The 22,790-nt window shown below is 44.1% G+C and overlaps 1 protein-coding gene across 10 annotated transcripts in view; it reads right to left on the bottom strand.

Annotated features, from left to right (window-relative positions):
- The window catches only part of hppy (MAP4K3-like protein hppy), a 242,874-nt gene that overhangs the window by 43,715 nt on the left and 176,369 nt on the right, over nucleotides 1-22,790 (bottom strand). For 8 of the 10 annotated variants that reach the window (XM_075698488.1, XM_075698486.1, XM_075698484.1 and 5 more), the window contains 6 exons: nucleotides 19,730-19,763; nucleotides 14,002-14,170; nucleotides 11,993-12,174; nucleotides 10,767-10,896; nucleotides 8,839-8,918; nucleotides 1,474-1,534 (listed from right to left, as the gene is read on the bottom strand). In XM_075698488.1, coding sequence (XP_075554603.1) covers nucleotides 1,474-1,534; nucleotides 8,839-8,918; nucleotides 10,767-10,896; nucleotides 11,993-12,174; nucleotides 14,002-14,170; nucleotides 19,730-19,763 — 656 coding nt within the window. The remainder of the gene's footprint in view (nucleotides 1-1,473; nucleotides 1,535-8,838; nucleotides 8,919-10,766; nucleotides 10,897-11,992; nucleotides 12,175-14,001; nucleotides 14,171-19,729; nucleotides 19,764-22,790) is intronic. The other 2 variants (XM_075698479.1, XM_075698482.1) reach the window with 1 other exon arrangement.

Consider the following 22,790-nt stretch of genomic DNA (forward strand, 5'->3'; position numbering starts at 1 on the left):
ATCTAGTCAGAATAAAAGCATTGGTACCTCACTACCTACTGTTTACACGTGTTCTAGTCACTGCAACAGTCTACATTTTTAATTTTTGCATTGTTTTACTTGGGTGTTATTTCATTACCTTCCTATATGCACAAAGGCAGTTACATCATGCTTTGCTATTCATTAACCTCTTTGTATCTTTGATGTATAGTTAATGAGTTTTATTTCACTAAATTTCGGACCCATTCTACCACAGAACAAGTCATTAATTCCCAATGTGGCAGTTCTTGTGTGTACACATTTGCAGCCGCTATTTTGCACAACAGCTATTTGATATTCAAACTGAAAATATTGGTTCCAAATCTCTATTTGCCTGAAATTCCCTTCAAACTCAAAATCCCCTAACCACACATGCCCAGTGGTTAATATGTCAGTAGTTTGCTACATGACGACAAAACATTCAAACATTAACGACACCGAAGCTGGTTTCGACAATTAAGATTTGACACCACCATGGTCTGAAAGTAATATTTTCAGTACAGTTTGTGAGTTGTACGATGCCTGACCTTTACAACGAAGTGTCCTGTACAATGAAGGACTTCGGAGGTCCCAAGCACTTTGTTATAAAGGCTTTCAACTGTTTATTTTTGTTACAACACTTTTCCGTACCTAGCTGTAAATTTTTGTTAAAAAACAGGAAAGTGAATAATGCCTCATTCGTTTTTAACATAGATCTAAGAACGATATGCAACGTTGCAGTTCTTTTTGAAATGATGCTCAGTTCTGTAAGACTCCACTTCAAAATGATTCCGGTCATTTCAAAACTACAAGTGCAGCCTCCTCCCTTTGTTTTCTGGGAGAAGAGCTTGTCACTAAGTGCTAAATACACCACCAGCCAGACTAGAGTGGTTTCTAGATACAACAGCTGGATATGAGAATGACTTCACTGTAGTCTAAAAGGACCAAATGCATGACCTGGCTAGTTGTGGTGCAGCCCAGGGAAGCCCAGGATGACAAATCAGGGAGACCTCCTAACTTTGCCTGTGCCAAAGCTGCCAAAATAAAAGAACACATTGCCATACCAGCACAGTGGTTTTGGCATGAATATCAACAAAGGGCAGCTCGGCCTTCACATGCTACCTTGCAATAAATCTTTCCGCTCAATCAGTTTATGGAACCTTCTTCAAAAGCAGTAAAAACTGATTTAATAAGCACTGCTGGAAAGAAAAGCTTTCTTCCACAACTTTCTTACTTTAAAGAGGCATCCCAGTGTTTCACAGCCACCACAGTTCTATAAACAAGTTCCTCTTGTTCTGAGTGAGCTGGCTATATGCTGTCGGCATCAAATGAAACGTGAACAGCAGAGCCTGTGACCGTAGCATAACTGTGCAATGACGCTCCCCCTATACTGTAATATTTTTGTTTCTGTTCTGGTTTGAAAACGAGAAAAGAAAAATCACACAAGCCTAGTAACTATGAATGCATGTCGCTCACCTGACAATGACATGAGGACATCCTTGATGACAAACATCCAAGATGTCCTCCGGGGAAAGATCTGAAAGCAGAAGTGGGTGGAAAAAAAGGAACTGTCATTTTGGGGACAAAATTTATTGAGGGTCCCAGGTTATAAACAGAGCTCTGCGACCTTGTGATTTGCTAGCAGTAAGTAGGTGGCAGCAACTCAGCGCACCCTTGTTACATGTACAGTAATAATCAAAAAGATATGATATTTTGTATTTGGGTCCTGTGAGTTAACGTGCTCATAATGCTGATGCTGTGTTATGCCTGATAGCTAGCCAGGCCAACAGGCTCTTGAACATGCACTGTCATCATACTTTATTCACACCCCATAGCCCATCCGCCATGGACATGATTTGCTTATTCCAAGAAAGTATCACAAGGAAGCTGTAATATCAACAAGTAGAGAAAATACCTGCATGTTTTAGATATGAATTATGATGATAGGTGGGGAAGTTAGCTGAGCACGAGGTTTGCCATGCTACTACAGGTTTAGTATACGGGGATGATCATATCTATGTTTTCCAGAATTTTTAAGTATCGCCTGTTGCACATGACCTAATTCTAGTCCTTGAGCTGGATTATTCAGAGAGGCAGACATTCCCTGCAAGAGAAATAGATACATGTTTTCAACTAATTTGAAAAAAATGCACAAGTAACTTCTTAATTAAAAACTTTATGGCCAATATTGCAATTTATGAATTGTACCCAGAGAATTTAAGGCATATCCACTTCAAATGCATTTCCAGAATGACACCAGTTTGCAGATATGCGCGATCAAACTCATCAGAAAAGTGCACTATTGTTCCACTTACTTTTGTTTTTCAAATGCTCTTTTATGCATTTAAGCACAAGAAAACTAAGAAGAAAAAAAAAGAACACCCATGTATTTCGTCCCACATTTGGGGTGTAATATCTCGAAACTGGTGTCATCCTGCAGAGTAATTTCAAGTGGATATTTCTTGCAAACTCAGTGGCTACAATTTGTAAGTTGCAATATGTTCTGTAAAGTAATTAGTAAAATACTGTTAATTATTTGAATATGCGTCTTGATTTCTTGTGCTAATGCAGTCACGACCGATTTTTCGGACATGCCCTATAATTCTGTACAGTGTAAACAGAGCTACAACAGCGTACACTCTAAATTGATTGGGAGAGGCATAGCAACCACCTGCATTAAGGCAGCACTAAGTAAGGCATGCAATACGAGTGTGAGCGAAGTCAGACAGCATCATTACAGAATGCAGGATTTTCCCATTCTGTCATCACTTCAGTATGCGAAGCTATCTTGCAGAAAGAAAACAGAATAAGTTTGAAACCAGCACACAGAGAAAAGAATAAGGACAAGAGAACAATGCGCATGGTGCCATTGCCGTGCTTGCACAAGTTGTCGCACAATCTAAAGAAAGTTTCCGATAGACATCATGTTAATTTACTTTTCAGTGCCACGTGCAAGCTTTCCTTAATATGCAATCGTATGAAAATGATCGAAAGGCACCTGTGCACATCCAATCAAAAATCTTGTTTTGCTGACAGCAGGCACAACGTTATCTATTCCATACCGCTGAGCTGTGTAAAAACTTATACAAGACAAACGGGACAGTGTTTCAATGACAGAGCTCGTCAGCACAGCAGTAACATAAGAATGGCAATGGGAGTCATTTAGCAGGTCATTTTAACAAGTTTCCCTGCACTCCCATATTTGAAAAAACAAAACTCGCAGAAAAAGGAAAAGGTCAGAGGGAAAGGTAAAATAATAGAGGCATGTCACATTAGAAAGGAAGGAGATATATGTGTAAGCACTCCCTGTCTTGCTTTGTCAGAAAAAGAAATAGCTTTCTTGCATGAAAGATTATGATGTTGCTGATTTTGCTTATATATATGCAACTGGTTTATTCATGCCTATGCTGGAAAAGGTTTAAAATAGCTGGAGAACTTCAAGTAAACTTACAGTTGGTAGTCAGCATTTGTCTGTGGTATTTTCTTTGTGTCCTTGTTTAATTTGTCATCACCGCGTAACGCAGTGAAAGTAACACTTCTTCACGCTGGGATGCTGTCCTACACAGCCCCAACCTCGAAGAACAGTTATGGGCTGTCCAACAAGCCCCCGAAGCGGCGGAGAGGCTCGGCCTCTCTGTCCCGATGTGGGAGCGGCCTGCTGCGGGCTAGGACGCGCCCTGAAGGACCCTAATAAAGTTTTTCATCCATCCATCCATCCTTGTTTAATTTGTGCTGTTCAACCTCAGTTCTCGGAAAGCATGTCGCACTGCACTGCATAATGGCAGTTACCGAAAGTAAGCTTCGCCTCAATAAAGAATTGTTACGCAGTAAAGCATACCAAGAATGGGAAGGAGCATTTATCATAAGACAAGGCACATATTTTTTAATTATGCAAGCGTGCACCCGCCATCTCCTGTCACAGCACGAGCACAGATATGCCTAATAAGTGTACTGGCAGGCCTTCAGAGCTATTTCGGACATGCCTGTAGCGATTTGAACACTTCGAAGCAGTAAAAGGCACGCATTCATTTTTTTCGACTGCACGATTTTTTGGACGTTTTCACGGCCCCAAGGAAGTAAAAAAAAATCTAATGTTGACTGTAATGTCCGCCTTTTTGAATAATCCAGCTCAAGGACAAGAATTATCCTATCTGTCACAGGTGATATTTAAAAAATTGCAGAAAACTTAAAAACAACCACCCCATATAGCAAGACATCAAAGGAGAAGAAAAAAGAAAATATCGCACATACATCCACTCACACACATGCTCAGGAAGGGGCAGCAGTGAGCACCATGAAATGAACAAAATGGAAAGCGGCGCTGTATGGCACCGTCAGTAAAGAGAACACATTATCCATCTCTATCCTTTGGCTGCACCATTTTAATGCGACAACGTTAAGGAGCTTGTGTCGCAGAAAAGCCAGTGTCGTCGGCATCGGCAGCGTTGGCCGTGAGCGAAACATGGCGGAAGGCAATTCATAAATAAAAAAACTTGCAAGATGGGCTGGGTGGGAATCGAACCAGGGTCTCTGGAGTGTGAGATGGAGACGCTACCACTCAGCTATGAGTTCGATGGTTCAAGCGGGACAAAAGTGCCTCTAGTGAATGCGGTGTTGCCTTAGAAACGCGCCATAGGAAGTTATACTGCGGTGTATATCGGCAATTATGAGCACGTAAATTACAGAAGTCGCAGTTAAACGTGTAGCGAAGTACATTTCCGCTTCATTTCTTCTGCGCTTGGCGCACACACAGAGCCATCTTGTGGCAAACACAGAAGACCCCCTCCTCGGCACTACCCTGACAGGTGGCGCGCCACTTGCCCGCTTCCCCCCTTTGTTTCGTTTGAGAGCATTGGTGCCGTGCGGGGACCGGTGCGAGGATGCCCCAATACCCTTGCATTTATTAAGTTTTCTCGCTCTCTCCCCTTCCAACTTCCAGCGTGCGTCACTCAAACCCTCGTGTTTACGTGATGCAGCTCCTCTTTCCGCTCACAGCGTGATTCCTAAGTGCAGCGTCCGATGCGGGACGCCTCTGCCGTGATCGCTGCACTGTAGCGCGTCTGGTGGGAAAGCGCCCCCTGCGATGTGTGCCGTGCTGCTGTCGAGGAGTCATGCGTCTGCATGGTACTCCCAAGCGAGATAAAGGACGATCCCATCGAGGCGTCAGCCCCATGATCGCATTCACCTTCATGACAAGTCGCGGCCCGGCTATCCGTGCCGATCACCACGTTTGGCTCGCGTAGATCGTTTCTCCCTCCGAGACACCGAGTTCTTCGGTTCATTCCACTTGCTCAGGCGAACGTTTCGTCTTTGTGTGACTCGAGAGCATGCTGAGCGAATGAGTGGGTGATGCGAACGGATTGCGATAACGCTATTGCATTCCACTCTTGAAGGCGAAGCTTAAGCGTCTTCCAAGTTTTCATTTACTGACAGTGCCATACAACTCCGCTTTCCACTTTGTTCATTTCACCGTGGCCCCTTTCCGAGTATTTGAGCGAGTGGATGCATATGTGTTATTTCTTTTTCTCTCGTCCTTTGAAACCTGCAGCAGCATGCCAAACCTTTCGCTCAACTAATCTTTTGTTTGTTAGCTCACCTATCCTTAAAATTTAGCTCACCAGCTCGCATCTATTTTCACTACTGGTTGATACAGTCGAACCTCGATATATTGAACAGCACAGTGATCGCGAAATAGTTCGTATAGCCAGAATTCGATATATAAAATCATGTAAAAAACGCATGAAAAACTTATGCAAATCAATCAACGAACCAAGGGCACAATCGGGGATCATTCGGAGCACGCATTTGGTTGTTCCGCGACTATTTTGTCAGCCGTGAGCGTGCAGTAGATTGCACCGCACACAATTAGCGTAGGGTGCACCGACTTCGTCAGCCACGCTAATTCGTAAGCCACACGTAGTCGGCGCAGTCTAGGTCAGTCGCGTGCAGCACAGCTGAACAGCGATCCCCGATTGCGCCCCAATGTGGCGCAATAAATACTCACTTGAAGCCGCACACAACGTATTTATTTATTTGGCTGAGGGTACTGCAGCAGTGTAGCCTGCTTCTTGGCAGCCAATTTTTAAACACGGACACTTCAACATAGTCTAAACGAACCCCAAGTGATAGGCCGATGCCCTCTATTGCACTACAGTAGCGGCGTAGAAGGGCCAAAGAAGCTGCTACAGCCTCAATAGCAGTCGGGAGTGGGGCAACACCAGCGCTTGCGGAGTCAACCTCGGCCGCGACTTCGTTTGGCCGCGACTTCTGCTGCAATCTCCACATCCATCAATCGAAGCATTTTCAGACACTGCCAATAACAAAGTATCAAGTGGTGTCTGCCACGGGGTCTATGAGTGAGCCCAGTGAGCACGCGCTGTCACGTGTCTTTGCGGATGCAAACCGCCAGTTCTCGCAAGGCACAGCAGGTGCAGATGGCGGCACAGAGGAGGAGTCAGTGCGACAAATGCAATGCGTCACTGACGCTGTCGAACTAGCGAAGCCGCCACGCGCATATGCTGCTACGTTCAAATGGCACCCTCAACACGATCGATGTGTGCAGCTATAGTGTGCAGGAATGCCCATTGCGCCACCGCTATCTTCAAGAGTGTTGCGGGAAAGCACACCGCCTGTCAACAGAGAGCACGTGGTCTGAGGTGGTGGAGTTCTATATAATCCATTTAACAACCCACCCCGTTCAAAATAAAAATGTTAAATGCATGCGATTTTCCAGGTGATATAGAAAGCGTACGATATACGCAATAATTTGATATATCTGTGTTTGGTATACCAAGGTTTGACTGTATTACGGTTTCCTTGTGGCGCAATAAAGTATCATTATTATTATTATTCAGGGGCAGCAACTCAGCAGTTTGCAAGAATTTTCTGGAGCCGGTAAAACTTCACTCTGGAACACACTGGAGCAGGCAAGTTCTGACCATGGAGCAGTTTGTAGCACATATATCTAATTCTTGGAGCCTTCTGGAGCATTAAAATTTTAATTCAGGACATCAGTATGATTAAGTAGGGTAACAGCCACTAAACTTTCTATTCTGCAGCATTAAGAGGTGTCGAAAAGCAGCCTGAAAGCATTTTTCATACTATTTTTGTACTAAGTACTAGGGAAGTAACCGGAGGTGTCTTCCAACAGAACATGTGAAAAAGCCAGGGTTAATGAACACCACAGTATTTTATTCAAAAACACTTCTAGGTGATGTAACAGCACCAACTAGCTAAAACCAAGATTCTACCTGTGACTGATTTTGCTTTGTCACTCACTAGAAGCACCGCATCAGGGGGAGGGAGTGTATTCTGTAAGTCTCCACCTAGTAGACATGTCCATTTCATCTGCTGAAGTGCTGATTGGCTGGGGGCACCAGCCTGCTTCCGATGCCATAACCCAGTCCAGCCAATCAGGACTTCAGTAGCAGACGAAATGGACATGTCCACTAGGTAGACGTTTACTGAATACCCCCTTCCCACCACCCTGAAGTTCACATTTATTGGGTGTATGCCTACTGCTGCCCCTGAGCAAGCTAAAAGTAGCGACATTCTTCCTCTCCTTCTCTAAGTCCCCTTACCTGAGACATCTTTCCTCACCCCTCACACCCCGTCTGCCCTTTCTGATCACAGTGATTGCGCTTTACAGCACTGCGATCATTGTGACATCAGGATTCACGATCACCGCGACCAATAGCAACTGTCATGGCCCCGGTGAGGAAAAAAGAAAGGAAGAAAACAAAAGGCGCAGATGCTCATGTGTTTATTTCCACAGAAACTGTCCCTGTAAAACCACGTAACTCAGCTTCACCAACAGGGAGGTGCAGATAAGGGCCGGACCTCCTTGCCTGCCCTCTCTTGTCAGTTCAAGCAGCAAGATAAAACACCATTGCTACTTATACTTATATTCAAGGGGCCTAATAGGGTGCGGATATTGGCACCTACTGGCAGCCAAAATACGAAAGCTACTTTTACAAGACTTTCGAGGCCAACCACACAACACCCTGCACTGTGCTGGCGATCTTTCACTGATGCCTGCTGGAACCAAAACTGTTTTGGCGCAGCGTGACGCAATTTCCATCATTTCTCCGCTTACAGCGCAACTTGGCACAGCAATTTGCACGAGTATCAAAATGGAGCATTAGGCACAGGATTCCTATCCCTGTACATTCTTGGAATACACAAATTATGTGCACAGTAGGTGGGCTATGCGATGTGAATAAAGTGCGATGGCAGTGTGTGTTCACGAGACCATTGCCCTAGCCTAGCGATCAGGCATAATGCCGCCCAAACATTCTCAGCAAATTAGCTCATAAGACCCAAATGCAAATTATCATATCTATCTGTTCCCTACTGTAAGTTTTCAAGTTCTCACACGCCACAAAATTTTCTGAGCTTAGGCTCAGTTCTTACATAGTGCTTGCCTTTTGAATATGTTAGACACCTGACAGAATTAAACACAGCTTAATGATTCAGAGGACTGAAGAGAGTGTGCCCACTTATACAACCAATGCCACCAGTTTAAGCCCTACTGTTGCTTTGCGAAGCTGAATGCCTCAAATGAATCGAGTAATAGTTGCTGTATGATTATCCAAACTATACATTGTGCTGAATAAGTCACTCATGTTACTTGTTTCACCTGGCTGATGTGATTCAGACAAAATGCAGCTTCAAAATTCTGTGTACTGTTTCAATGACTAATTCTATCACAAGGTCAAGGGCACAGTACAGGACAACTGACACAGAGAACCTCGGTGCGATGTATGGAACATGGGTTTACCCTCAGAGCCAGAAACAAGTTAAGGAGTACGAGGTAAGTGATTAAGCTGAGTGCATGCATACCTGGTCCACGCAGGAGTCGTGAATCTCATTGAGGTTGAGCGTGTAGATGCCCTCCTCACAGCCAAACAGGATGTGTTGATCTGCGGGTAACACAAAGCAAAAAGAAAGAAAAAAACAAGACCGCTGAAATACTAAAAAAGCACATTCTGGGGTTTTACACACCCAAACCACCTACTGATTATGAGGCACCCTACATGGGGGGCTCTGGATTAATTTTGACCACCTGGGGTTCCTTAACGTGCATCCAATGCACGGCACATAGGCGATTTTTCATTCTCAGCCCATCAGATTGCGGCCGCCGCAAAATGCATCAACTGCCACATTCAAAAGTTTATGTCCTCAACTCCTTGGATGACACTCCGTACCCATGATGGCCTCATGATCTGCAGATTATCTCCTGTCCTATGGATTACATACTACACGACCTCTAAAAATTCCCACTCCCACCTTGACCCTCTCGAGTCAAACAACACTCACCGACGCCCTGCAGTTCTTACTCCTCAAATGTATCAGTGCCGTTATATAATTTACGCCTCAATTCTTTGGACAGCCAATCTGTACCCTTGAAGGGGACACTGAAACGCTTTCTGAATGTGGTAACAGACATTCCCACGCTGTAGAGCAGGGGTTCTCAAATTTTCCCGTATTGGGAGCCACACCAGTATCCCAGAGTGCTATGGAACCCTTCCCCTCTCCCTATTCCCACCGAAATGCTTGTACAAGGAGCACTTTGATGAATTGCCCGAATGGGTACACAAAGTATATTATGTAGAAATGGGAACAGAAGTGCATAAATCACTGCATCACTCAAACAGGGTAAACAATGTGTGGTTCTACACCACTTTTAATTTTGAGTCATCCTCAGATTGTACACTGTGCCTTTCAAAGAGCCAGCATGAAGTTGCAGTTGCAGTTGGAAGATGCATGGAGCGAAATCCTTGCGGTATTGAGGCTCGTGTGTTTTAAAAATAAAAATAATTCGGCATGCTCTCATAACTATCTTGCTGGCTATCATGTTATGCCATGAACACGTTTAAATACAATTTCACGAGTGATTCGGGCATCAGTTGCATAAACGAGGTAGTCACATGAGCGAAATAATAACCAAAGCATCAGATTTTTTTTAGCTTGCAGTAGACAGAAAGGAAGTGGAAGTCCGGCTCCCCTGGGTTTTAAAAACTGCAGTGCTGAGTGAGGTGGCTCTAACAATGACAGCTGCCTTTTCCAGTACCAAAATCATGGCAATTTTGGGAGCTTCTTCATTTCAAGTAGACAATCAAGAGTTGGAAAGGTTTAGTGAGTTGTGCTCAAAGCTTCAAGTAAGTACTGACAACTGCGAGGAAGGTTTAGAGCCTCTCACGACAGCCTCCCACGCATGGGCGCGGCTCGACAAAAATGTGTTGGTGCTGGCACCTCTGCGACTTCCTTTCCTCCCAGTGCCAGAAATCATGAGTTGCATGGAAGACAACAAACACATGCTTGATTTCTGTTCCCAAGGAATACAGCACTTCATATAGTGTTTCCGTGGCCTCGCCCATCTGCAACTCAGAAACATGAAAAAATATTTGACTGTATATGACAACAGAAAATAACAAATGAACTGCTGCTATTGCAACAATGAAAGCTGTTCACAATCAACTAGTCATAAAAGTACTTGTGACATTTTAGCGGTTTTCTGTAAAAGAAAAGTTGCCATGGAAAGGGTTAACATGCCTCTGACAGACAGATTACCCCATGACCTACTGGCTGTTATGCAATCTACTGGCATCCCTTCACATTTACATTTACTACACTGGCGTCAGCCAACACCCAGGAAAGTGGGCAGGTACCTCTTCCAACCCAAATGTCACATGACTGTTCCCACCATTTCCGCTGCGAATGTTGCGTGTGCCCCTCCCCTCCCCCCCCCCCCCCCCCAGCAGACTCACCCCTGGTCTCGGGGTGTATCCAGCTGGTGCTGCAGAGGACCTTGAGGGGGCAGCCATTGAAGACCTTGGAGAAGCAGGCACCCATGTGCACCTTGGGTGTTGGCGGTAGACCGTTGCTTACGGGCTTCTGCTGAGGTCGAAGGTGGAATTCGTGAAACAGAAGGAAAAAAAATGTGTAACTCATGTGGTGCGCTTTGTTTGGAGCAACACAAAAGATGATTGCCAAGATGTGTGCTGGATCTATAAATTACTAGAATACCTAAAAGACTCCAGGAATTCTCAGGAACCCCTACACAGATTTATGCAGCCTTTGGTAAGCATATTCCGAAGGTCAGCATCAGCAGTTTGATGGTATTAGGATTGCACTACATTCTACAGGCACCAAAGAGTAAACTTTAAGAAGTTTTGAGACCTTTTATCGTCCAAAAATGGCTCAAACTAGTCCAACATTTATGATGTCACATCGGCATGCCAGCTAGGGCTTAGGCTACAGTTTAGACACAAAGCTCAAGAAAATTGCCAGTTTCACTCAAAGTTAAAGCATTGACAGCAATAGCAAAGCACAGCGCTTGAGCTGATCGCATGTTGTTGTTACGGTACACAGAGAAGACGTGACATGACTGGCAAGACCACTTCTACTGTGCTGCAGGAAAGGTGTCCTGGCAGAAGGCAGGCATGCTGCAACCCTAGCATGATGAGGAATGCCGGCAGTGACGTTACCAGCATCCCACAGCGTTATTGCACGAGATGAGACTGATAGAAAATGATAGCCATCTGAAGAAAAAAAAGAAAGCATTGTATATGTTTAGCTTGATGTTTCCAGACGGTTCCACTCAGACCAGTGCACCAGAGTGTGACATGCGCACAGCTGCTCGGCAAAAACGCAAATGTGCGTGCGTGCGACGCTCACGCCAGCAGTGGAAGCCAGAACGCTGCCCTGGCTCCGCTGCAGGACCGATTGAGTGGGGCATGAAGGTGCGTTCACTGGGCTTGTTATTTTGCAGACGAGCGCATTCGGTGCCTCTGGAAACCTTCTAACCCTCCACATACATACTGGGCATGCGGCATCGATACTAGATTAGCACGACGGCACTCATGGCACAAACGGGCTTTGAGAGCCCGTATAAATAGTCACTACCGTAATAAACACCAGATGGCACAAGACTATTTCTGGTTTTGCTGCATCACATCGCAGCTGCCCACGTATTCTCTTTGTGCCCTCTCACCATAGGTAGGTTGGGCACCAGGTGCGACCGCCTCTTTTCCTTCTTCCGGGGAGGGGCCTCCGGGCGCCCCGCTGCATCCCTCAAGGGGGCCTCCGTCTCGGAAAGGGTCTCCTCTTCCGCTGCCCCGGGCCTCTCTAGCGTCCCTGTTGGGGTCACACTGCCCTCCCGGGCATCGTGGTCCTCTATCGTGTGAAATAAAAAAAAAAATTATTTAAATTATCGGTTTTCACATACCAAAACCATCCTCCGATTTGAGGCAAGCCATAGTTACAGTGGACCCTTCTTAAACAGAACTTCAAGGGACCAGGGAAGTTGGTTCCATTTATCAGGAGTTCCATTTACTGAGAGACTGAGCTGAATACAATTGCACGAATACAAAACCAACCAATCATGACGATGGTGTTCTATCTAAGAGGCAGATCTGTTTAAGCGATTTCTGTTTATCGAGATTCCGCTGTAATTTGGATCACGAGGTAGGCCGGAATATTTTGAACACTCGAGATTCCTAAATGTCTACCCACTGCATGGTACATCAGCCCCCCATAGTAATGTGCCCATTATGTCCGGGATCGAACCTGCAACCTTGCTCTGGGCAGCGCAATGCTACAGCCACTGGGCCACTGCGAGGAGTCTCCCCTGCACGCACCGAGGCACAGGAATATCGAGGAATGGGAAGGGTAAAAATTGCACTGGCACTTCTGAAGGATCACCGATATGACATTTTCAATATGACATTTTTCTGCTTTTAATGGGTTCACAGTGACGTGGGTTTCTACAGTTGGCAAGTGATGTCTTTGCTACAAATCAACGGAGAGAATGTTTGTTTCTTCCGATTTGATGCGCCATTGTGCCATCTCCCTGGGAGTTTCAAAGGGACACAATTCACTGGTGATTTACAGGTGTGTTCCGATGCATTAGACAAATATGACAAGTGGCCAATAACACTGTGTTTTAGGCCCTTATCCGTGAATTATGCAATGAAAATTACGGACAGGCATGATGTGGCCAAGATTTTCGTGACAAAGTCACCTTCCCGCAATGTGCTGAAGCCTTAAATACAAGTCCTGAGGAATAAGTGGTGCCTCAACATTTTCAACCGTTCATTACCTCACGTGTATGCGCTATATACACGCACTCACACTTAAAAAATGCTTGCTTAAATTGTCCGAGGTTTTCAAAGAAGTGCGGAAATGACAATGTTGCTCTATGTAAACAGCGTTCAGGCCAAGGCAGTCACCTGCCCCAAGCCTGGGATCATAGTGTCGCATATCGGCGAGGTCAATGGCTGACTTCTACTGGTTTCGCAGCCAATTGGCAGGCATGAAAAGTTATAAGAAGCTATGTCTAAACCCTAGAAAAAGTGGTTCCAAACACCAGAATGCCCTAAATAATGGACAGTAATATTTGTTTCTACAAACCAGGACCTGCTTTAAGAACCAAGACTGACTTTTGTACCTTTAATATGCAACGCAGTCCATCTGTTACCATCATCATGACCAGCCTATTTTACGTACGCTGCAGGACGAAGGCCTCTCCCAGCGATCTCTCATTACCCCTGTCTTACGCTAGCTGATTCAAACTTACACCTGTAAATTTCTTAATTTCATCACCCCACCTAGTTTTATGCCATCCTCGACTATGCTTCCCTTGCCTTGGTACCCATTTTATGACTCTAATGGTCCACCTACACACAACATGACCTGCCCAGCTCCATCTCTTTTTCTTAATGTCAACTAGAATAGTCCATCCGTACCATTGAACAGGTAACTAAACTCGAGCAGATACTACGAAAATACATGACATCATGGTAGCTGGCACGGGAAGTGCAGGGCAGGGTCAACAACCTTTTTTTCTCGCTTGCTAAGTCTTCGCTCACTTGGTCACTTGGTAAGAGTTGTCGGTTCCCGATCACAAACGCATAATTTACTAATACAGCTTATTTTTCTTTGGTGTTCTCTCAAAGTAATAATTGCAATGACTTTCGACCAACTTGCTATCTCTGTCCTCACCTGGGCCGTCTCCCAGGATGTCGGTTTCAAGCATGGCGTAACTCGTGGCTGGTAGCCTCGCCGTGCTGGCAATGGCCTCCAATGTGCCGTCCCTGGCAGCATTGCCGTCACCTCGGCTGTCATGTACGCTGTGACCATTCTCGTGTGGTGGACCCGATGGCCACGGCTCCTGCGAGACATGCGAGAGCAGGTTGGCAATGGAATTACCAGTTGCATCGAAAGCAGTATGTGTAGCTTTCCAATACAGACATCACCTGTACCGTCACATGCTTACCTCCTTTAGAATCACATAACCATAAAATTTCTGCTGTGTCCAAGTCATCTAAAATGTTTTTTTTTTACTACCTGTTTCCATGATGTGCTACTACCCCACATTAAGAATATGGATACTATGCACGCAACAACCTTCAGTATGGTTCTCGTTTTTCTTTTTTGTCAGAGATACAGATACCAATCATTATTGCCAATTTAGTAATAACAGAATATGCCAGTAAACTGAAATCATGCAGTTCGATGGAGCGTGATTCCCAAGTTCTCCTTTGTTCATAGAGGTCACCCTGAAAAGGCACATATCTGAATTTAAGTATAGTTAAAAAAATACAAATCCGTTGCATCAATGCCACTCTCCAAAAGGACAGAGAATAATCTTGCGTCTGAAGCCCTTTTTGGCTGCAACCATAGACCATCCTTTCGTGACACTTACATCCGGTTTAAAGTGTCCATTGCCATTGTCATTCCATTTGCTGCCTCATACAGTATTATCAATAATATATACTTTTGATAGGGTTATCTGTGGTTGGAAAAATTACCGAAAAGAATGTAACAACAGTATATGAAAGATGGTTCAGTGATTATTGCATTCTGTGCCTGCACGCAGGCATAGCACGTCAATGATCGAATGACGAACACATAAAATATCACAAACACCTTTTGGTGTTTCAACAAGCATAGGCGAACACAATGTGAGGACATTAAACTCTAATTATGAGCCCAGCAATGCCACTGCATTTAAATTTTGCACACACCTTTCCATTACCTTTGGTATTTTGCTAATAGGAGCACTATGAAATCACATGCACAAAGGGACACAGCAGCCATTTTGCCACATGTGCAATACTGCACAAACAAAGCTGCAAGCAGAGTTTGCAAACTTATTCTATGAAAAATGGGGTTTAAAAGCACACAAGGAACTCAAGACAGAATCCCTAAGCACTTTCTTTGTGGTGCTATCATGCCTCCAAACTTGCACCAGTTGCACCACCAAGCTGTGCCGTCTTGCCCTTGGGTCAGCAACAAAGCAACATCATCTCCACCACAGATGCTCATCTTAGCTACATAGCCACACTTCTGTCTGCAGCACATGCTACTGACTTGAATACTTTAGCTAAGCCAGATGGTGCATTGCTTACATGAAATTTAGTGTAAAGCACACAGTCACATTGCAGGCACAAGGGTACGAACAAGACACACGCAGACGGGCAACTGTTTAGCGCCAACAGTTGTCAGCACTCACTCGGTGCCTGCGTTTCTGCATTGCGATTGTTTCGTTTGTGCTGTAATGCTAGTACAGTACCGACTTTATACTATTTATTGTACTTTGTCGTGGGCTACCTTCCCAGCCACAGTGGGCTATGCAAGTGCAAGATGCAAAACAGGACTACGAGACAGTATTCTAAAGCTTGCCATTCTTGCCTACCGTAGTTCAGCTGAGCAAAAGAGCTCAACGGGGCCCCAAACTTTTGAGCCAATATCCTGAATATCTCTAAAGACTGCAATTTTTTTTTTTTTTTTTTTGGTGGTGCATCACCTGTTGGTGCAAGCCATATAGCTCTTCTGCTTGGCACAAATGTTTTCCGCCACCAGATGCATTTTGTCTGACCACCAGCCGGCTGGTGCACTCGTCTCTCGCGAGATGCACCTGACGCCATGGTCACGTGACGAACTGCCGCATTTCATGTACCTCCTGTCCCAAACAAAGTGGGCAACACCTTGGAGACCCACTTTGACCCCTTTGTCATCAGGAGGACCAGGTGCAATTGTCCGACTCATGCACGCCAGCAGATGCCTATTAGCCATCTATTGGACCTTTGTTATTTTCATTCTTTCACATTTTTCATGCTTTTCATGCGTGCTTGTGCATACACTACACATTTCAAAAAACACCTTAGGTGATTCTTAAAGATCGGAGTATTTCAAAAACAGAGGTTATTTCTGCCACTGCCACTTCTGCCACTGTTTGTGGGAGAAGGCATCAGGAATTGCATAGTAATTGATGAAAAACAAGAGTACTTATGTAAAATTCACTAAGCAACTTTATTAGAAAGTTCAGCACACATATTGTGATAGTAGAACCAAACCCAGTGAGACCTCAAGAAATCCAGCCCTTTCATAAGAAATTTATCTGAAATTTAAGAAGGAAGTATAATGCTGGCTATCCGAAAAAAAAAAAACCTAGGTTATGAAAGGGTGTCTATGCACGCAGCTTTCTTGTGTTGGACATGTTGCCTTTCAATCTAGTTCAAAACTATGTGAGCAGAAAATTTATAATAAGACTTAGCCTTTACAAGATTGGCAAAAAGAAAAGCATGTATGCAATACTAATCAAATGATGCACGCACCTTGCACTGGAGGGTGTAACCTGTCCCCTGCATTTCTCAGTTGCAGTTCATATACTAAACACAGCTATCACTTTATTTCTTTTTTGCCACTGTTTATGTGGCACAATAACTTCTATAAACAGCGGCAGCACATGACATCCCAAGGCAAAATAAACCTTATACAAAAAAAAAGTCTTCGGTCAACCGGCCAGCTACAGTTGCACCTCAGTATAATCAAGTCGCATACAACACGAGAACACCTTCACTACATCCGATATTCATTATAAGCATATATATTCATTGTGCACTGACATCAGCGAGTAACATGTTATTACCGTACTTCGTTATATCCAGTAATTCATTATATCCACATTCACTATAATGAGGCTTGAGTGTACTCCCTTTGTTTGCAACACATGTTGTCAAGAAAGGTAAGACAAGGGGTCTATGCAATGCCATTCACTGACAGGAATGTCACCAAATATCTACACTCGATTTTATATTTGTTAGGCTATACTACAGAAACTAAACAAGTAGTGTGGTCATAAAGCGTCACTCTGCAGGTATTTAGGTGCAGTTGTTTATTATTACCGGCGCTCTTTATGAAATAACTACTTCGCACATTACAATTACAACTTGTGGACTTACAGTTTCATCAGATCACCACGTTATTTGTGAACTGTTGTGCTTCCAGTATGCAACACACTATGCTCCGGTTGAGATTGCAGGTGGTGCACTGTGGCCGCCAGTCGCAGAAAAGTGTCACTCCACTCGTTTGAAGGTAAATAGGTATAGATCTGCGCTGCCCTCTATGTAATAATTATGTCTCATTTTGCAACACAAGGGCAAGAGAAACCACTAAAGAGAAATGCTACGTCTTTTAAGACGGTTAAATTATTCTATGAAAACTTCGTATTCACTAACTTCACGGTAATATGTTCGTAATCAGTCGAGAAACTAAAAGTTCTTTAAAAAAAAGTGCCGAAAGCCCACTGCCAGTATGCCAGTGTGATGTCAGGGAGTTCAAAGTATTAATGCAAAGCATTCTTTGGCTGTTCCCAGGAAGTCTGCGGCAGGTAAGTTCCTGTCTCGCCTTGTTTGGGGCCTCTTCTATGAAAAGAAAGTGTCCGATGGTTGGATCACACTTATGACTACAAGCCCAGCAACCCAGCCATCAGGCCATGATTGCACGCATATTTTTCTCAGCTTTTTGAAATGCTAGTGGCGTGCCCAGTTTCCATTCGGCCAAACTTACAGTCTTCTTTCGTGTGTGCCACGAGTGAGGGTGTGGCCGTTTCTCCCATTCTTGCCTCATGGCAGCTAGTGTTCCGAGATACTGTGTTAGAGCAAACAGCTTTCGGGATTGGCCCACATCTCCCAGTACTTTCCTTGTAGTAGATAATGCTACAAAAATGCTGTGCAACACTTTAGTGCCTTCGGGATGAGCCCAGATCGTAATAGAACAGGCTGTAATGTTTCTTCACTTGAGTAAAAACGACACTGTCATCACGCCATAGCTGTCACGCTATTGCTGTCAAGGTTGCCTTGCTCCTTTCATCACACACAGGCTCTGTCACATTGCTTGCTTCACACAAACATCTTGGTGCATCTAGTAACTCTATAAAGAACCCCAAACGATGCTGGATAACCAGCTATCTGCACAATGCTTTGCATCACACCAATTATCACAGTGCATGGGATCTGCATAATTTATTTTTCTTCATATCTTAGCTGTTGTAGCTCATTAAAATTTGTTTAAACATGCCGAGTTCAGTCTCTGGCTTCTTTAGAATACAATGCAGTCCATCCTTGCCAAAAAAAAATTTTTAAATGAATTAACTAGGCTCGAACAAATGCTATCAAAATCCAAGACATCACTGCAAGCTGGTGTGGAAATTTCAACACAATGTTGCCCCCTGTCTTTCATTTCTACGCCTTTTGTGGCTTACCAGGCATCCTTCTTCACAGTAAGGGTGGCTTTTATGATATTGTAGGAACTTGATTTATTATTACAGCTTAAAATATTTTCCTCTTTAGCGTCACTTTCACATTATGTTGTGTTATGTAATGGATGCCCTATGTCTTTATTTTATATAAAACACAACTTTTTGGTCATGAATGCAAGCACTGAGAATCGTCTTTACAGCCTTCATATCATTGTCTGCTACGAATGAAATGGAGTATAAGACACTTGGCTTCACTTGATGCCTATCATAGCGTAGTTATCAGGTTCGAAGTTTTGACACCAGGTACAATAAGGAAGAGAGAGCGCTAGATAAATTCCTTAAAGATGAAAGGGAAAAAGTGTCATCATCTTGAGGGTAGTCCGAGGCTACAATCAAAACCAATACGGGTCTCTCAAAAAGCAAGTGACATAGTTGAAAACAAAGTTTTGCAGCATGTTATGCTCCTGTAACACGTGAAAGCAAAAGCTTGCGGCATATGTGGCATATATGCATTAAGTTATACGATCGGAGGGGTCGGACTTCTTGCAAGACATAACGAGCTGCAGTGTGAAGCAAACGTAGGGCGCTGTAGGTCAACCTCCTCAACGACACATGCGAACACCTAATGCACTGCCTAAAGGTTCTTTCGTTCCTTCTTTCGTTTCTCTTTCTTTCCGTCTTTCTTTTATTCTTTCTTGCCTTGTTCTTAATTTTTTTTCTACTGTTCCTTTTATTCCTTTTTACGTTCTTTCTTTCTTTCCTTCAGTCTTTCTTTCGTTTCTTGATTCCTATTCAGCCCTTGAATCTTTGCATGCTTATGCAGGTATGAGCCATTGCAACAAGCCACTTAAGTATTCCTCCTGGTCCAGGGTGGAATCTGGGACCAATGTCTTTGCAGGGCGCTCACTCTACCATCTGAGTTAACTTAGCTGCAGGGCAAGGCTTGATTAATCAGCTTGAAACACAATAATATTGAACAAGACCGCAAGGACATGTTCAACTCCAAAGCTTTCTTTTCGAGAAACCTACATGGGTTTTCGTTGCAGCTTTGTGCTACTCTCAGGTTGATGACAATTTCTCCCTTTCGTGAGCTTTCCTCCACCTTGCATATTTTTGAGGAATTGATTTGCCACGTTTTTCAATATTTTGCACAAGGTCACACGGGAAGAAGCCAAGATTACTTACTGCATTGTCCGCCTTGTCCATCGGAAGTGTGGCCCTGAGAGCAAGGAGCATAAAGAGATGCTGTGACAAGTGTGACACGGCCAAATGTTTTCAGCACAATTGGTGCATGAAGCATTTCCACTGTGCATCAAGCAGCACTGATGCACAGGAGAAACGTCCACAAAGAATACACCGAAGCAACATAAATGCAAGTTGTTCAAGTTCGCATCATAATGAGAAAGTTTATTAAAGATGAAAAAAACACTCTGACTAAACTTCTTCAACCATTCTTATATACACAGCTGAGTCATTATGGCTGCATGATCCTTATTACAGACAGTGCACCCATAGTACTCAAACAGTGCTGTGAAAACAATGCATCCAAACTATTCAAAACATTCGGTGCATTGTCCGTATTACAGCCAGTGCTGCCCTTTAGTCAGCAAAGGAAAAGAAAATGTTAATGTCAAAGCCCATCTGTAAATACTGTTGATACCCTTGTGAGCAAGAATGAATTAAACTTCATATTTCATATACTGAATGCACAAAAAGGCAAGCACCTAGGGTTTTAAAGGTAAACAATAAACAAATATGGATGCACCTAACATGAAAAACTACAAGTGAGTGTAAAATTGTAGGTGCGCCAGGCACGTTAATGAGGAAAGAAGTCATCAGGCATCCAAAGCGTGGTACAAAGCAGGAAGGGAAGAAAACACATTACAAGAGAATCAAGTAATATTGTGATATGCAAGAGTACCCTTCTACAAGTGTATCAAAATTTGCTAAGTCCCAAGAGGAAAATGTGCGCACTTTAAGCCAAGCCAAATCAAGCCACAATTTGGCAATGGCAGAGGTGTAGCGACAGAGCAGCAGCAATAGCTAGAGCAGCAACAGCAAGTATAACTGCGAAGAGGCAGAGTGGTTGCTCAACGCGGCATTCAAGTTCCTGCAGAGAGTGTGTGCATGAGCATCAAATGCAAAGTCAAGCAGTCTTGTTGCAGCAGTGCACGACGCATACAGCATTGACAAAGAAGCACTGCAGCAGATGCAATGCAGCACGCGTTTTCTAAACTGAGAGAAAGAAGGCGCTCCAGAGTGAGAAGAGGCAGCAGCAGCATCAAAGTAAAGGCAGAGAATGCAGAGCAAGGAGGCACTGACATGAGCTGGGACGAATGCAGGCACACAAACACCTAGGAAGCAGTGACATACGACAACTATGTCACCCGATTGGCCCAAAAACAATCTGCACACACAATTGCTCCACCTAAACTGTGCTGGGTTGAATATAGCCACAGTAATACCCTCGGCAATAAGATGAGGGTTTGCTGCCTTCTATACTTTTTGTTCTAGTAAGTTTCCAACTGAGTTCAATGAAGGGACAATATGTGTAATGCTGCAATACTCTCGACCTAATGCTAATTCTGTGGAGTTCATCTACTCTCTTAACTAACACTGTTCTAGATTTTCCAAACTTGTGATGATAGTTTTTATTTTACACTGCTTTTCTTCTTATTGTTACTGCATAACGTGAGAAGGAGTTGCCGCTGTCATTATAGGAGACTAAATCTTTCTTTTATTTTCATTGGGAAGCTACTGCAATGTCACCAATAGGCAAACCTAGGCAAAAGCAGTTTCTGTGGTTAATTGCACTTCACCTGTCTCTGCAAAGAAAGTGAAGCTGCCAATGACATTGTGAACTGCCAGCTTTGCAAAACAGCATACTAGTATTCGACTATTACTTCTGACAAAAGCCTTAGCATTCTAAAGGTATTTCTGCTTTAAAATACAGACAGTTCAAGCTTGCCACAAGCCTGGTGGCATCAAACAGTTCTAGCAAAGCAGAGATACGCTAGCACAGAGGAATACCGGAACTGTACAGCGTACGGAAATCACATACACAATTTTATTCAAAAAGCCCCATTCCCACCTGTGGGCAACTACCGTAGCAACCAACCATGCTTAGCAGCATTTTTCTGATTGTTGCCCCAAGTAAACAGCGCAGTTCTTGTAACGTTACGCAGCTAACAAACTAGGCCAATATGTGATGAGCTTCACGAGAGTACACACAATTACATGTGGCACAAAGTAAGCCACAATGCCCCCTGAAGCTGTTGTATAACACCGCAACTAGCTCTTGGTTGTGTGGCGACTCTCTCAGCGACGTACGCAGGTGATGCTGTTAGCATCACCTGTGTAAGACTTCACAATTCACAATCTTCTCAATCACCTGTGTGGGTTAGACTACACAACTAAAAGTTTTTCCATGCCCTAAAGTCCTGGAGCCTGTGGCGATGCTCAACTCTCAGGTGTCCCCTGTTGTCGTTTTCTCCAAGTGGCTCTTGCGTCCCCTGTAATCCGGCTTTTCTGCATTGCTAAGCACCGGCGCCGGTCGGTGTGGTTACAGCTCATTACGAAAGATGGGGCGAGTGTTGCTCTGCTAACGCCACTTAACAGCGCGGTTACTGGGGCGTGAAAGGGAGCAGAATCTCCCTCTTTGGCTTGGGATCGGCGAGCCGCATGGAGGTTATGCGCGCTCGCCCACCATTCACAGAACCGTCCTGCGAAAGGCTTAGGAGCAGGACACCAGAATGTACAAACATGATCGTTCGAATGTGCCATCGTTCGTGTGACCATACATGCAAACAATTAGGCATTGGTGCCCAGCATGGGAACTAACACATTTGATCGCTCTCCGGTCGTGGTGAGTCTGATTTCGTCGGTTTTCTGCACGCCCATCGGCATGTTCTATGGGTCGTAATTTGGCTAGCAGGCATTCGTGTATGAAAGGTGCAACAAATGCGCTTTTGACAGTTAGCACTACTGCTTTGTTTTTTTATCCCAAGAGCGCATTTGAGACTCCACAAGCAGTATGTTCCGTTATATCTGTTCATGTGAAGCATGCCATCTGGTCTGTTTTCTTCAATACAAAGTCTAGGTTATAAATCGTACTGCTTGATACCAATGGCCACATTTTATTTGGAGGCCAAGCCTCTGCTAAACGGCCTGTAAGTTAGAGACCATTGTATCCAAGACTTTGCTTTCTAGAGCAAACGTTTGGGATGGTTATCAGGGCAGTAGGTTG

The sequence above is a fragment of the Dermacentor variabilis genome, chromosome 7 (assembly GCF_050947875.1).
Source record: "Dermacentor variabilis isolate Ectoservices chromosome 7, ASM5094787v1, whole genome shotgun sequence".
Lineage (NCBI taxonomy): Eukaryota > Metazoa > Arthropoda > Arachnida > Ixodida > Ixodidae > Dermacentor > Dermacentor variabilis.